Consider the following 16,277-nt stretch of genomic DNA (forward strand, 5'->3'; position numbering starts at 1 on the left):
TTGGTGTTGTCCATGTATGTGAGCGAGCTTGGACCAAGACGCCATTTCCGCGGCGAAAGTTAGCCTTCGAAAAAAGTTGGCCGATCAAATTCCTGCAACCACACCCGCAACCGCAATGTCGTCGTCCTTCTTCACCGCGCCGGCCTCACAGCGGAAACGCAAGCGCAGCGAAGCCACCGCCGGTGCCCCCAAACGACGCACCACAGACGCGCATGCTCGCCGCATGCAGCGCGAGGAGTCCATCAGCGGCAGCGACACATCCGAGGGCGACGGCGCACCCACGTTCGACGGCGGCGACGATGCAGACAGCGGCTCTAGCTCTTCGGAAGACGAGCACGAGACGGCGGCGGACAAGCGCCTCAGGCTGGCCGAGCGCTATCTCGACAACATCCGCAACGAGGTCGAGGAGGACGTGGGCTTCGACGCCGAGCAGATCGACAAGGACCTGATCGCCGAGCGGCTCAAGGAAGATGTTGCGGAGGGCAAGGGTAGGATATACCGGTCCATCGCTGCTGAGCTTGGGTTTGAATATGCATCACACGCCACGGCCTACTCAGGGCTGCAAAAAGCCACCACCGGATGCGCTGTCAAGCTGCCGCACGCCTGGACCATCAGCAAGGATCTCGTCGTCGAGAAGTGGGCAATTGCAGACCCGAAATCGTATGCGCCCGACCCCAACCGACCGTCCAACCTGACGCCGCGCACCACTCCCAAGAGGCTCCTGTGGCGCAAGGGAAACAAGAACAAAAAGGGCGACCGCGCCTTTCTGGGTCACACGGGCGAGATTGTGTCTATAGCCATCTCCGACTCGGGAAAGTACCTGGCCACGGGCGATGTGCATGCGCGTCTGGTCATCTGGGACGCCGACACCCTCACGCCCCGACACCTCTTTACTCGCCATCGAGATGCCGTTCTCTCACTGTCCTTCCGGAGGGGCACCGAGCAGCTCTTCTCCGGCGGCGCAGACCGAGCAGTCATTGTCTGGAGTGCGCCTGAATCTGCGTACATTGAGACACTGGTCGGACACCAGGACGCCGTCATTGGTGTCGCAGGCGGGTTGGAGATGAACCAAGAGACATGCGTCAGTGTAGGCGCCCGCGATCGCACTGCGCGCCTGTGGAGGGTCGTCGAGGAAAACCAGCTCGTCTTCCACGGAGGCGGTACAGCCAGGCAAAAGGGCTTGGACAAGCTGCGCAAAGGCCGATTTGGCAAGACTATTGACGGAGACGACAAACAGGATCAAGACGTCGGCGCCAACCTCGACGACGATGCGCCCATGGCATATGCCGAAGGCTCCATCGATTGCGTCGGCCTTCTCGACGCCGGCTTGTTTGTCACAGCATCGGACAATGGAGCCTTGTCGTTGTGGTCTGTCAACCGGAAGAAGCCCCTTTTTACATATCCACTTACCCATGGCCGCGATCCACCGCTCTCGCCCGAGCAAATGTCAGCCAACGACGACGCCGCAACATCGACGAAGCCCGGTCCGCGGCTACCGCGCTACGTGACTGCGCTTGCTACCGTTCCCTTTGCCGACTTGATCCTCACAGCGAGCTGGGACGGCTGGATACGCGCCTGGAGGATTACAGCCGACAAGAAGAGCATTGAGCCCGCGGGCAAGATAGGACGTGTGCCGATTGCGGAAGACGAGTCCATGGTCAATGGCAGCTCTAGGGACGATGCTATTCTCATACGAGGCATTGTGAATGGTCTTGCAGTTCAGGAGAGAGGAGACAGAGGCAAGGATGGGCTGTGCGTGGTGGCTGCCGTGGGCAAGGAGCCCAGGTTAGCCAGATGGATGTCTGCAAAGGCCAAGAACGGCATTCACGTTTTCGAGGTACCGAGAAGAAGCCTGGCAAACGGCACAACTGAGGGCGAGGAGGAGGGTTAGGAAGCATAGGCGAGAAGTCACTTGCATTGCGAGGCGTTTGTGGATGCATATTAGATACCAATTCTCATGACGCATTTAGTGACGACTTCTGGTCGCCTTCTTACACTGGGTGCAGCGAGACTCGGTCTCACAGATGGCTAGGGTATGCGTGATGAATGGCTCTGAGCTTGCTGTCTTGACGCTGGGTGTCGTGATGGTGGGCGGGAACTCGTTGCACGCCAGGCCCACAGCCTAGGCCAAGTCGACTGCCGCACCGGTGACGTTGGTGTCGAAGAAGCAAGCAGTGGGCGCTACACGTGGCCGTTGGCATGAGTGCATTTGAGTCGGGCAGCCAGGCGGTCAGTGAGGCTGCTGAGCTGGACACGTAGCCGCCTAGACGAGGCGTGGATAACTCGCAGCAGTGCGAGGCGGGTTGGGTGAGGTTAAGAGGCAGATGGCCGTCGTCGTCGTCGTCGGACTCCAGCTGCGTCTGCCCACGGCTACATCCACGGCCCGTCGCCAGACCATGCACGCGTCGGCACACAGCTTTGCCCGACATCTGCATCAGAGTTGGAGAGTTGGGGCAGCATCGCCTTTTCCGTGTTGGCCAGGGGGACGCGCTAGCACAACGGCAGCGGCCCAACCCAACTGCAGTGCTGGACTCGCTTCACCCGCTCAGCCGCCCAGCGCTCTCTGCTCTCCTGCCCTCCCCAAGACAGCGACTGTCCCGCACGACCGCCGTCTGCCGGTCGCACCCAGCGTGTGTCGTTGCTGTAACTGCTGTACAGACTGTTGTAGTGCAGCGCTTCTGGCCCTCGCGCCCGCACTTCGCAGCCCCTCGACTGCTCCACCTTGGCCGTTGCATTGCTTCCCATCCCCGCCCCTCCCATCCCATCCATCCCATCGCCCGCACCCCGCCGCCCGGACAAGGTCATGCCGTTAGTCCTAGCCCATCTGCCCCACGGTCGCGCCCTGCCCCAGGCTGCGTCGCGCCGCTATCATGTCAAGGGCGACACTAACGTGGCCATCAGACTCCGGAAGGGAATCACTGTCAACAACCACACGGGCGCCTTCGAAGACGACGACGACGACTTCACCGACGACGACTCGGCCGGCATCCAGGTAGTCTCGGCCAGCGAGGACGAGTACAGCACCTCGGACGCGACCGACGAAGACGCCGAGGAGGAGCAGAGCGACGACGACATCCCAGAGGACGACACAGACGACAACGAAGAGGACGAGGGCTCGTGGGACTACATCGACGAGATCAACCCTTCCGACTCTGCCTCGCGCCCTCGCCTTGTCCACCGTCAGCCTGCGCCGCACCACGCGATCCCCCCACCTGCTGTAGCCCCCCCGCGAGCACCTCGACCCAAGCCCTCGCACCGCGACCGAGCCTCTTCGCGCCACGCAGCCCCCGTACCAGACCCTCCCTCGCGCCTCCCGAGCCACAGCCGCAGCCGCAGCCGCAGCAAGCTGGAGCGCGCACGCAGGCCGCGGCGGCCAAGGCCCCAATCCGTCCACCACCAGGACCCTCTCGACGGCGAGGATGACGACGACGACTACCCATACGCCCCGTCTGCCCGCCCTGGCCACCCTCCCGGCCATCCCAGTGCTGGCTGGGGCCACATTCCCCAGCATGCCCCCAACGGCTACGCCCCAAGCTTGATGTCGGATCCACGCTTCCCATATGCCTTCCCCGGCGGCGGCACCCAGTCGCCTGCGGGCCAGCTGGTTCCGTTTGGCCACGACACACACGCCGCCTATGCTCAGAATCCCTTTGCGCCCAATGGACAGAATCCCTTTACCCAGGGCCCCCCTTCGGCTGCAGATCCGCGAGCCGGCTACTTTCCCGAATACCAGGACTCGCGCCATCAGGACTCGCGTCCGCCACGCAGAGGCCATCGCAACTCCATGCCGCCAGCGCCCCCGGGGGACATGATGCCTTATTCGCCAATGGGCTACTACCCACCATACGGCGCCCCGCCGTATGGCATGCCGCCTCACATGTATCCGCCTTATGGACATGCACAGCATCCCTCCCCTCCGCCCCAGCACCCTCCCTCGAAGCGCCCTACCCCGAAGCCCCAGCCCGAAGAAGAACACCATCCGCCCGCCGCGCCCGCTCCACCCCCACCATCCCCACAACCCCAACCCCCTCAAACTCCGGCTATGCAGATGCAGCTCCAGCCAATGCAGCAGCCGATGCAGCAGCCAATGCAGCAACAACAGATGCAGCAGCAACTCATGCAGCAGCCCATGCACCAGCAGCTCATGCAACAGATGCACCCCATGGCCATGATGCCTCCGCCACCGCCTCAACAATCTCCGCAACCCGACCCAAAAGAAGAGGGCATGCTCTCTAAGCTTGAGAAGCTCTTGCTAGGCAAAGAGGAGGAAGAGAGAAAGGCAGCCGAGAAGGCGAGAAGAGACGCCGAGCTGGCCAAATTTGATCGCCTTGAGAACCTGCTCATCTCTCAGCAAGAAGCCAAAATAGAGAAGGAGAAGGCAAAGAAAGAGGCGGCTGAGAAGGCTGCACAGGAAGCTGCCGAGGCAAAGAAGAGGGGCGACGAGGATAAGCTCGCCAAGCTCGAGAGCCTTATCCTTGCCCAGAAAGACGAGCAACTCAAGCGTGAGGCGGCCGCGGACGCGGCTCGTGCAGCCGAAAAGGCAGCCGCAGATGCAGAGGCCACCAAGATTGCCGAAGAGAAGAAAGCCGCTGCGGAAAAGGCAAAGTCACTGCTCGAAGCAGCGCAAAAGGCACGCGAGGAGGCAGAGAAGAAGGCGGCCGCGGAAGCCGAAGAGACCAAGAAGGCCCATGAGAAGGCTTTGGCAGAGGCAAAGGCTGCTGCAGAGGAGCTTGAAAAGGGAAAGAAGGCCGCGGAAGAAGAAGCTGCGAAGCTGAAGCCTTCCGACGCTCCAAAGGCCCCGATCAAGTTCAAGGACGCCGTTGGCCGCAAGTTTAGCTTTCCGTGGGAACTATGCAAGACTTGGAAGGCATGTCCCACCAACAACGAGTTCAAGTCAAATGCTAACATTCTATTAGGGTATGGAAGAACTGATCAAACAAGCTTTCCTGCATGTCGATGTGATTGGTCCTCATGTGCATGAAGGCCACTACGACCTCGTCGGACCTGATGGCGAGATCATCCTGCCCCAGGTTTGGGAAACCATGATTCAACCCGACTGGGCCATCACCATGCACATGTGGCCAATGCCTGAGCCTCCACCACCTCCGCCCGAGCCGCCGAAGGAGGCATTTCCTCCGCCACCGCCCCCTCCACCGGATGCTCAAATGTTCATGTCAAGCCATCTTCCACTAAAGGGAAAGGGCAAGAGGGACAAGAGCCGGAAGCGAGAATCTCTGTCACATGCACACATTGTGCAACTCCCACCCCCTCCAGTCGGCTTGCCTGCGGGAGCAATGGCTCCTCCACCACCACCACCGCCACCTCCTGGGCATTCTGCTGGCGGTCCGCTACCACCCCCACCTGCAGTTGTTGTCATGCCTAGCGGTAGTGGCAGCTCTGGGAGTTCTTCCCGCAAGAAGCCCGCCCCATCACCGTTCTTCAGATGGGCTGCTGGTACCACCGCTCGCAAGGATTCTGTCAAGAAGAAGAAGTAAGATTGAAACACATGGAGACAAAGCAGTTGCAATTGCAGCGGTGATATATTGCGATCGATCCCACGGCACACCCTGTGTTGTGTTCCTCGTTCGCGTCTTGTACGTCATCGTGTACATGCGCTTGGCTGGTCTTACGTCTCTTAGCCATTTCCTCCGTGCTTCCTTCGCTCAGCTATGCACATGCTGTGGCGGCGTCAGGAACAGCGTGTTTTTGCTTTGCAAATTATTGTATGTGGACTTGGGACTGTTTGTTTATGATTGTGCAGAAAAGCTCAGATATACCATGGTCGTTTAGCGTTGTACATTTCGTATTGCGTATCGCTTTGGCTTCTGGAAAACGCCTTCTGCTTCGGCGTTGTGCTCAAGTTTGATTCGTCCTTTTGCAATCGCAAACGAACGCACGGACGACGGACTGGTGATTTTGATTATCGCGTGCTGGGACTGATGAAAGGTGACGAGAATATGAGAAATGGATCTATACAAACGAAAGCGCATGTTCTCGCTCCCATTGCACCGTGACCGGGAATATACGCTTGAAATAACAGCAACATCACAACGCTGCTCAGATAGGCGTATTGAATAATGTCGAACCAATATATAGCCGCCCGGAGAGTCCACCAGATCGCTTTCAAAGCTGCTCTTCGCAACCCCGCTCATTCCGATCTCCTAGTTTTGGAAGAATTTCTAGCAACAGACGCAAAGGTATACATGGTCATGACACCAGAGCGGAGCTCCAAAATGTTCATAGCCATGAAGTCGGCTATGAACATGTTGGTTGTGATGGGGAAAGTCCTGGAGCACCAGATACAAGGAGTCAAGAAAGACAAGCCAGGACTTGCGGAGAGAAGGAGCAAGTGGGACCAGGACCGCAAAACGCAGAGTGGAGGAGAGAAACAGAGGCCAGACAACCGAAGGCGATGACGAGAGGTTGGGATTTGGAACGGTGTAGCGTGGCGAAGGGTGGGACACGTGAAGACTGAAGGTGTCCACTAACAGGGGTGTGAGCGAACGCAGGCTGTTCTATTTGCAGCACTCCAGAAGCATGTATCGCGCATCTAGGTAGGTAGCATCGGCGACCAAATTTTGGAACCGACAGGTAGCCAGAAAAAGCTTGTTTGCTTAATTACTTCTGCCCGGTATTGTTTCTGCGGGGTACCTTACCGTACCAAGCTTCCGGAAAGCAGGCTCCGCCCCTGAGCTACCAGTCGTGCGCGACACATCTACCACATTCCGGGCACACCTTTACGCTCGAGCAACATGTTTTTTCCCGATTCTGCGTCTCCACTCCTGTTTCTTGTCGCGAGAATCGTTTCTGCAGCTGCATCATGTAAAGGAGGCGCCTCCGTCCGTGACGTTCGGATGTGGAGCTGAATCTCCCTTGCACAACATGCAGAAAGCGACCCTGGCGCTGATCACTTCCTTTCCTGCCTACGGCGTGCGGCAAAGCAACAGTGTGATGTTATTTTTTGAGGCTGCTCAACAAACCGATGTCTGAGGCATAGCTTCTCGTCGCTAAGGACGCGAGCCAGCCACGGGGATGCGCACGCACGATGACAGCACGAACGCCCCTTGACCTACCGTGTTACCACAAAGGCATGGGCCAGTAGACGGGCATATAATCTGCAGAGGTCTGCACGTCGGAAACGGCACGCTCGTTCCATTCGTCCTGCTCAACATGAAGTGGACTTCTTCTTTAACGCTTGGTGCTGCCGTCTTGGTCACCTTCTCCACAGCGCAGGATAACACGATCAACGACCGCCAGCCCACAGTGAGTGCACCGCATGAAAACCCGTGGAAGACCCTTTCCGAGGAGGAAGCTGCTAGTGTCAATGAACTTCTCCAAGAGCGAATGAGCTTGACTGGCAACCAAGGATCTAGCCGTGATAGTTACGTGTAAGTCGACCATTGCTAGACACCTCTCACTCGCCGGACACTAATGCGATATCAGAGTACAGCTCGCTCTTCTTCATCCCAACAAGACGGATACTCTTCCCTTCCTTGACAGCAATGCTACGGCTCCAAAGCGCTATGCGCGAGCTACTGTTCAAAGCGGTACCACCAACTCGACAGACAAGCACTGGCAAGAGTACATGGTGGGACCATTGCCAGCAACCAATGCGACTGCGGTCGAACCGTTGACTTTCCCGTTCCAAAACTCCCAACCAGGTCGAACACAAATGCATCCCATGTATTCACCCAGCGACGCGACGAGTTTTTTTACGAGGTTCGCGACAGAGACTGAGGATATCTCAATGCAATTGTTCAACACTGTGAGTGGAAGCCAGCCACAACATACAACAACAAAGGCTTACATGCATACAGACTTTTCTTACTGGTAGCATTGGTCTTAGATTTGGAAGCCCGTTCTGGGATGAAGAGGGCCGAACCATCTCCTGGGCAGGAGCATTTGCGGACCCTGGCACCAATCTCAGCAGTGTTACAGTCGAGCCACTCGGATTCGCTGTGAAATTTGACTTGACCGGACCAATCTCGGATACCTGGAAAGCTGTCGGTTGGTACTCGTATGGCAAATTTTACGCCAGCACAGAAGAGTTCCGTGCCGCAATTAACGCTCCCGACTATGAGACGCCACCACCAAACGTACTGGGAAACTGGACGTCTACCGACAGGCAGGGAACGCCCATGCCTTTGGACAACCTACCGCCGCCGGCTTCTGTCGCTCAGGGCGACCAGCGATTCAAGATCGATACGGAAGAGGGATATATATCCTGGATGGACTTCACCCTCTATCATGCCGTCTCTCAGGACCTTGGCCTGTCGTTGTTTGACATCAAATACAAAGGCAGACGCATCATTTACGAGTTGTCCTTGCAGGAGGCTCTGACATCATACTCCGGCTCCGACCCTTTCCAATCACAAGCGACCTTCTTCGATACCACGAGTGGTATGGGATCGACCTTGCAGCCTCTTGTCAGAGGCTATGACTGCCCTAGTCATGCTACATACCTACCTGCAACATGGACAGAAGGCGACACGGTCAAGACACAAGCCGACGCTATATGTTTGTTCGAATTTGACGCGAGCTACCCAATCCGTCGCCATTCCTTTTCACCATCCGCGCCACACACTAGCGTAGCAAAGAACATCCAGTTCGTCATGCGAACGGTAGCCACAGTAGGCAACTACGACTTCCTCATCGACTACAGCTTCTTCTACGATGGCGGTATCGAGGTTTCTTCACGCTTTTCTGGATACATTGCCGCTGCTTACTGGGAGGATCAGCCTGAGTACGGCTTCCATATACACGACTTCCTTTCGGGTAGCTCGCACGACCACACCCTCACTTTCAAGGTCGATCTTGACATCAACGGCAGGAAGAACAGTGTACAAAAGCTACAGTTTGTGCCGACTTCGACAGCGTATCCTTGGAGCCAGGGTCGCGTATACAATACATTCAAGGCTGAGCGATCTTGGGTAGCCGACGAGAGCGAGTCCATGATCAATTGGGCCGAGAACGATAACGTGTTGTACGCCATTGTCAACAGGGACACACCGAACCCGTATGGCGAGTACCCAGGTTACAGAATCAAAAGATCTGCCGGAACCATCCACCTTACACAAACGAACTCGACAAACACTGGCAAGACAGGTGCCTTTGTGACTCACGACTTCTATGTCACACAGCAAAAGGACACTGAGCCAAGGGCTGCGGATGCCAATAACCAGTTCTCCAAGGACGATCCGCTTGTCAACTTTGAGACTTTCTTTGACGACGAGAGTCTGGATCAAGAAGATTTGTTCGTAAACCCACCTCCTTTCTCCATCTATTGTTGATACTGCACCCCGTAATATATCAACTACTAACAGAACACAGAGTGCTTTGGTTCAACCTCGGCATGCACCATCTTCCGCACACCGGCGACTTGCCCAATACTATGTTCAGCTCTGCTCATTCGGCCATGAGGTTCGAACCGCTCAACTACCTTGTAGGCGATCCCTCTGTCTCGAGCAACCAGCAGGTTAGGATCGAATACGATGCAGAAGGTGCTGTCCTGAATGTGGATGAGTTCGGCAAAATGGCTGCCAACAAGACCTGTATTTGATTTACTTCTACATGGATGTCTACATACTGTTGATCGCGCAACATTCCGTCATTACTGTTCATGGTTCTCATTATTCAAAAGTTCTACTACAAGCTGTTTCCAGCTCTGAGGTGCTTCCGTCATGGTTCTAAGCTGTGATAAGCGTGATGAAAGGTGGCTTTTTGTAATTATCTAGCTCTCGCCCTAACTCCCAATCAGATCATGACTGCTTCAAATATGAGGGGTACATCTTTCATCGGAACGCCTTCTCGTATACGTACATGCGAGAACAACTTGATGCGGGTAAAATGAAATGTGCCGCCCACAGGATCCAGGCCCTCGCCTTCCAACCCTTCGCCCTCAACAATGAGTCGGACTCGCTTATAAGTCCTGCTACGATCACATGTAGGTTTCATTCCGCGGACAATGCCTTATTGTATTTCCCAACGTGTCATCGCTGAGTACATCATAGACCGATACGTAATACATGTGCAGCACCCGAATTGGATAAGCGCAAAGTCCGTGCGGACGACGTGTCATGCGCATCCGTGGTGCCCGCAATCAGGTGTTTTCGATCGAAGCCGTGCACACTTCTTCAATAACGAGGCAGTTTTGTAAACTTTGTGATTGTCGCTACTAGCATTACAAAGCGATGTTCGTCTCAATTAGATTTCGTGAAGCTTTACAACAACCAGTATGCCCTGTCTGTGCTTGACAAGACGACTACATTCACTTTGGAGCCTTTCTCATCGCACACCTCTTGTTCCAAATATTAATCTTCAACAGTCCGTCTGCTTGGAAGGTCGGGCTTCCGGATATCTGTGCATAAAACCACGGTACAGTGCAATGCGCCCTGTACTTTCTATCTGCCCATTGCAATCTTCAAGACACACTCAGCGGCTTGACGTACTGTTTCCAGATGTCTAAGAACGCCATCCTGTCCTTCCTGCTCTGAAACTTGATCTCTAACGCCGAATACCCAAACCGGTTCAGATTAGCAGCCCTCGAGAAACCACCACCACCTCCCGATATATCTTTCAAAGGAATCGGCGAGCCGCTCAACGACCCTGAAGTAACGCTGTCTGATCGAGAAAACCGTAGCATTTCCATAGAGTCGTTGCGTTTCTTGCGAGACGGATTCGCTGCTTCGGAATCCGTCTGTGTGGATGACTTGCGGCGTTTGAAAACCTTATCAGTCGCCCAACGCGGTGCGTCTTTTGAGAAGAGAAGCGTAAGCTTGTCACTGTCTTTCTTATAGACCGACTCCGTGAGCCATTCGAATGCGTAGTGCGGCTCCTCGACCCAGTGCCCATCCTCTTCCAATGCGCTCGTGTAAAACAGCAGAATCAAGACCTCAGACGTAACGAGCCCACCATCGGCTAGATGCGTCTCGGTACGCCGCCACAGCCGCAAATTTCTTCCACGACATTCAGTCGGATTGTGATCCGAGGATATGCTCGATATGGGTCGATCAAATTCGAGATTAGCAGAGTCGGCACCGTTGTTGGTGTACAACAAGGTCTGGAATCTGTTTGCTGCTTCGTGGCCAATGAACGTGTACTTGATGTCAATATACTGCCTGTTGAGTTTCCCGAACGAGCTGCGCGGAAAATCGACAGACACTGCACCGTCAACATACGTGGTAGTCAAGGGTATCGCTGGCCCGGTAGCAGGAAAGTGCTGTTCAGTCCATGTTCGAAGCTTCCCGTCTTGGCTAGAGTGATAGACTGTTCGCAGCGAGATGCCAGTATCTTCTCGATATCGCCACCGAACCTCGCACTCGTGATTTTCGGATCCGTACTTCAGAGACTTTCGTTCGACCTGAACGTTGCGACATATTCGCTTCCAGTCGAGTGCAGCGTCTCCTAATGTCATGGTTGCCAGGGATGTGCGCGAGAGACTGCGCCGCAAAGTGGGAGATAAGGGCTTCTCTGAGGCAGTACCCGTTGACGACGGTGATGCGGGCGAAGAGCTTTCGCTACAGGCAACTGTGGAACTAAAAGGTATCCTATTAGGCTCAAGCGATGTCGGTCTAGGCGACTGCGACCAATCGACTGATCCAAAGTAATCTGGAGACGATGGCTGTAGACTCAAGGTCGGGCGGTTGCTGCCCGTGGAGTCACTCAAGCTGTCTTGGCCAAACATGGTGAAGTTCCCGGAGTGATCTGTCTCGAGGGTATAGGTTCGCAATGGAGCTGGTGGCATGTTGCGGACCTGCTGCTTCATCGCGTCGCTTGGGACCAAGTGTGAGCGTTTCTCCGCCGTAGCTCGCTTTGCGCGATTCTCCTCGATGAAAATCGCGTCATCGACCTGCCGTCTCAGATGATATAGTACAGCAGCTGTCTGAACATCACCAGTAGAAAACGTAGCAGGTGTGTCTCCCAGAGAAAGAGGCCGCGATAGTCCCGCTTCTTGAGCAACACGTTCGTCCTCACTTTGCAGCCATCGATCAAAGATTTTCCATGCGCTGAACAACGGGTGTTCGTCGGAAGACGCGAGTGCCAGTGGTGCGCGGTTGCTTGGAACACCAAGAGTGTTTGTGGAGTAAGCGCGGCCGCCTAGATTTACTGTACGAGACGGCGCAGCGTCGAGAAGACGCTGAGTCTGCTTGGTTGCCTCGAGATGTAGCCGCCTAACGACGGTCAGCGACTGTTGTTTCGAGTACGAAAGAGGCTTACAATTGCAGAAAGGAAATGCACATGTTCAGCGCTTGGTAATGGCCGCTGATCTGTTTCCTCAGCCCATCGATCTCCTTTTCCATCCCGATGTATCTGATCGTGAAGATGAACTTCTTGACGGTCATCTTCTTATCGACGAGATGTTCAGCGTATGGCTCCAAGGTCTTTTCACACTTCTTCAGCGTGTCTTCGAAATCCTGGACAGGGAATGCTGCGCGTTGTTATCTCGCGTCAGTGCATGCCGCAAATGTAGTACACAGATGAACGCTCACGTAGCGGCTGGCCATATTGTCTCATTAGCTCGCCCAGCTTTTTGAGACAGCCATGGAATGTGGTGAATTCCTTAACAAGCCCACTGACTTGCGCTTCCGAATTTTCGTTGGCATCTAGTTGCAATGATGAGCGAGGTGGTCCCTGACGGTTGCCACCAGAGGGGGGTAGCTGGCGCCATACCTTTGAACGCAAGATATACACGGGTCGAAATCTCCAACAATTTCAGAACATCGGACGGACTGCACCCAAAGGACATATTCGTAGGGTTGCGCCGCGCTCAAGCGCAACAGAGTTTGTGTAAAGACTGCTCATACGTTATAGAACTGTTGGTGCACAGTAGGGACAATCATCGTCCAAGCATCAGGCTTCCATGAAAAGGACAAGCTGGTGTAGTAAGAACCACCTGAGCTTACAGTCGTCTCTTCGTCACGCTTCCGATAGAGCTAGCCTAAGGTAGACCGCTCCGGCATCTGGGGGGTGGCTCACGGCGCTGCTGACATCCTGCTACCGCTCAGGCACGCAAACTCGTCGAAGCCTTCTACTGTCGGCAGCAATCAGGGCAGCCCAGGGCAGCCATGAGCTTATCCAAAGGTGGCGGACAGCTCGTGTTTGTGCATGTGGCGGTATTAGAATGGTACGCCTAATTCGGCATAGTAGCTTTTGGCGTTCAATGAGGTTGCGAAGATCAACACGTGGGGGAGCGAACGGCCATGGTCGACTACCAGACGGGCCAGCCAACTCCAGGGCTCGATTCAGCCACGTGTGGCTTTCCCTTGGAATCTCGGAACATGTTTTGATGCAGCCTGCACGAACTCACAAGGAACCGGATTTCATAAAGCAAGATGCTGTTGCCCACTCATCGCAGCGTTCGCAGCTGAACGACCTCGGAAGCATCGCAGACGGGAGGAGCCGGAGAATGCACCATGATTTAGACATCAGCAGCAACCACACACTCCAAAGGACTCCAGTGATGAAGGCCTGGACGCTTGGATCGCGGCAATGAACGCCACCAAGCCTGACTTCGGCGAACCAAACGAGATTGGATGCGCTGATTGAGAACGCACGAATAGCGCCAGTTCGCATACGTCCTCTTCTGTTGACCGGTTTGCCTTGTGGTATCGGGCTATGCACGCTGTCTGAAATCTGCCTTCGGTAGTCCGTGTCATGGTGGAGGCTGAAGCTTTGCGCATTCACAATATGAAAGATGCTGCCCCAAGGCGGTTCTGCACGACAGACCCCGTTACATACTGACTATTGCCGGAACCCTCGCACGTAGGTACAACTACCATACTGTTACAGTTCTGTCACCCCTATCGCTACAATGGGCCTGCGTAAATGGATCATGCGTCCAATGAGAGGCCATCAAGTTGGGGTGCCGGACATGACAACAGGCGGGAGCGGTATACCGGTAGGTTTCCCTCTGCCACTCGTAGTAGTCCTAAGATCGATCTTCTCTCGCTAATCCGATGGACAGGAGATAAGGCGTCGACGGTGGACTCTCGCGACGATTGATTCAGCGCCCTTCCAAGTCTGGGTAGTAGTAGTAGCTGGGATCGGCTTCCTAACAGATTCGTTCGGCCTTTTTGCTTTGAATGTCGTTACCCCCATGCTCGGTTATGTCTACTGGTCTAATCGCAACGAAGGCGGTATACCCTCGGTGCCGTCCTCTGTCAAGACAGCCATGATGTGTTCCACACTAGCGGGTACAATGGTCGGCCAGATAGGATTCGGCTTCGCGGCAGACATATTGGGCCGACGAAAAATGTATGGTCTTGAGCTGGTAATCGTCATCGTTGGCACAATGCTGCTGCTCATGAGTTCGAACGGGGAGAAGAACAGCATGGCAATTGGAGGATGGCTGATCACCTGGCGAGCGATCATGGGTAAGAAGCGAATTGATGTACGAATGCATCGTAAGACTGACGATAACTAGGGATCGGTATCGGGGCGGACTACCCTTTGAGTGCTGTAGGTATTGTTTCCAACGTGACCGTGCTGATGCTAATCGTGGGTTCAGGTCATTACTGCCGAGTTCGCACCTCGCAAACATCGTGCGCGAATGTTGAGCTGGGTTTTCTTCGCCCAACCTGTTGGACAGCTGCTCGCCAATGTTCTATCACTTGCTGCAGTGGAGTCGTACAAGCCATGGATCAAGGAGGCTACGCAGTCTTGTCAGCCTGCCGACTTGGAGTGCTTCCGAGCTATCGATCGACTTTGGAGGCTCGTAGTTGGGATCGGCATTGTGCCGGCTCTCATCGCTCTGCTCTTTCGATTCACGATACCAGAGAGTCCGAGGTATACGCTGGACATCTTGCAAAACACAAAAAGCACCCTCGAAGATACGGCGAACTACTTTGGTGCTCCCGGAACAGACCCCGAACATGGCGAGAGGGAACTGCTAGATCTGGCTGCAACACAGGAAGTTTCGAGGCCTGTATCGAGGCAATCGACCAACGCTTCGGTGATTGCACCCGACGAGGAGATTGAGAGCGATAGTGACTCCGGACACCGCCTCAGTGACGTACATCTTCGTCCCGCCGCAGCGCCTCGCGGCCGGCTTCCTCCAGGCGACCCGGATTTTGTTCCTCCACTTGCCTCGTGGGCCGACGCAAAACAATTCTTTATAGCGGAGAAAAACTGGCAGTACCTTCTAGGAACGTCGTTGGCCTGGCTGTTTCTCGATTTCGCGTGTAGGTACACTGCCAGACCACTGCGGTAAAACCACTAACTTTGAGACAGTCTATGGGTTGGGCCTCTCTTCACCAGAAATTGTCAGCCACATCTGGCAGGGAAACAACAACAGCAGATCTTCCGTCTACCAGACGTTGAGTGATAATAGCAAACACACCCTGGTGATGGTTTCCATAGGGACAGTTGTCGGCGGCCTGCTAATGATCAAGATTGTCAAGCATGCTTCGCCAAAAGTGATTCAGTTCTGGGGGTTCTTGGTTCTATTCGTTCTCTTCATCGTAACCGGAAGTGCTTGGACCAACCTACTCGACAGCAGTCGCTCGGGACTCATTGTGCTTTACGTGCTCAGCCACATCGCCTTCAACCTGGGACCGAATGTGACGACTTTTAGTAAGTGATATCCGTGTGCGACCTGTTGTGAAACATCTACTAATTTCGTGCATCAAGTTATCCCTGCCGAGATATTCCCTACGAGGTACCGGTGCACCTGCCACGGCATAGCTGCGGCTAGTGGCAAACTCGGGTGAGGACAAACCGCGGAAGAACTGCATATGAGACATTTACTGACTTCGAAAACTCGCACCATAGGTCTTGGGTGGTGCAAGTCTTTCTGGCATATGCATTCCAATCCGACAAATCCGAACCCACAAGCGATTTTGAATGGGAACGCAAGAATTTCGGACATATCCTGCAAGTAATGAGCGCTTTCATGCTAGCAGGTGCCGTAACAACATATTTCTTGGTCCCGGAAACAAGAGACCACGATAACAAGAGTCGGACACTGGAGGTTTTGGCGTGTGGCAAGAAGGTTATCGATGAGCTGAACCGCCAGCGGAAGAAGGAAGATGAAGACGACTGAGATGGGTTGTACCAGAATGAACTTGATAAAGTTAGGGAAGATACGGTAGTCGGTTGCAGATGATGAAGCAATGGACAAGCGTAGTAGCGTAGTCGGCTGAATGTTGATGATGCGGTACCCAGCCACCCGGCCCCACATCCCTCCAGGGCTGGTCAATGACTCAGGGGGCACGTTTGGCGCTAATTTCGTCCGGAGATACGCAGCTTCTTCTGACCCTCACGTGCTGCTATCTTGAGTA

General features: G+C 54.9%; 5 protein-coding genes across 5 annotated transcripts; 4 read left to right on the forward strand and 1 right to left on the reverse strand.

Moving 5' to 3' along the window:
* Nucleotides 1-115: 115 nt before the first annotated feature.
* On the forward strand, nucleotides 116-1,891 carry J4E93_010803 (uncharacterized protein; the record flags this gene model as incomplete). Its single annotated transcript, XM_049348679.1, has 1 exon — nucleotides 116-1,891. One exon carries the CDS (start codon nucleotides 116-118, stop codon nucleotides 1,889-1,891), a length of 1,776 nt encoding a protein of 591 aa, XP_049194133.1.
* A 912-nt stretch (nucleotides 1,892-2,803) lies between these two features.
* J4E93_010804 (uncharacterized protein) lies at nucleotides 2,804-5,495 on the forward strand (the record flags this gene model as incomplete). The annotated part of the gene is made up of 2 exons (XM_049348680.1): nucleotides 2,804-4,819; nucleotides 4,917-5,495. 2 exons carry the CDS (start codon nucleotides 2,804-2,806, stop codon nucleotides 5,493-5,495), a joined length of 2,595 nt encoding a protein of 864 aa, XP_049194134.1.
* A 1,675-nt stretch (nucleotides 5,496-7,170) lies between these two features.
* Nucleotides 7,171-9,559, forward strand: J4E93_010805 (uncharacterized protein; the record flags this gene model as incomplete). Its single annotated transcript, XM_049348681.1, has 4 exons — nucleotides 7,171-7,388; nucleotides 7,444-7,765; nucleotides 7,818-9,253; nucleotides 9,331-9,559. 4 exons carry the CDS (start codon nucleotides 7,171-7,173, stop codon nucleotides 9,557-9,559), a joined length of 2,205 nt encoding a protein of 734 aa, XP_049194135.1.
* An 861-nt stretch (nucleotides 9,560-10,420) lies between these two features.
* Nucleotides 10,421-12,542, reverse strand: J4E93_010806 (uncharacterized protein; the record flags this gene model as incomplete). The annotated part of the gene is made up of 3 exons (XM_049348682.1): nucleotides 10,421-12,170; nucleotides 12,238-12,413; nucleotides 12,537-12,542. 3 exons carry the CDS (start codon nucleotides 12,540-12,542, stop codon nucleotides 10,421-10,423), a joined length of 1,932 nt encoding a protein of 643 aa, XP_049194136.1.
* A 1,268-nt stretch (nucleotides 12,543-13,810) lies between these two features.
* J4E93_010807 (uncharacterized protein) lies at nucleotides 13,811-16,039 on the forward strand (the record flags this gene model as incomplete). Its single annotated transcript, XM_049348683.1, has 7 exons — nucleotides 13,811-13,897; nucleotides 13,964-14,372; nucleotides 14,423-14,457; nucleotides 14,507-15,179; nucleotides 15,229-15,570; nucleotides 15,628-15,703; nucleotides 15,769-16,039. 7 exons carry the CDS (start codon nucleotides 13,811-13,813, stop codon nucleotides 16,037-16,039), a joined length of 1,893 nt encoding a protein of 630 aa, XP_049194137.1.
* Between the last annotated feature and the right edge of the window lie 238 nt (nucleotides 16,040-16,277).

The sequence above is a fragment of the Alternaria ventricosa genome, assembly GCF_023758065.1.
Source record: "Alternaria ventricosa strain BMP 2768 chromosome Unknown scaffold_36, whole genome shotgun sequence".
Taxonomy (NCBI): domain Eukaryota; kingdom Fungi; phylum Ascomycota; class Dothideomycetes; order Pleosporales; family Pleosporaceae; genus Alternaria; species Alternaria ventricosa.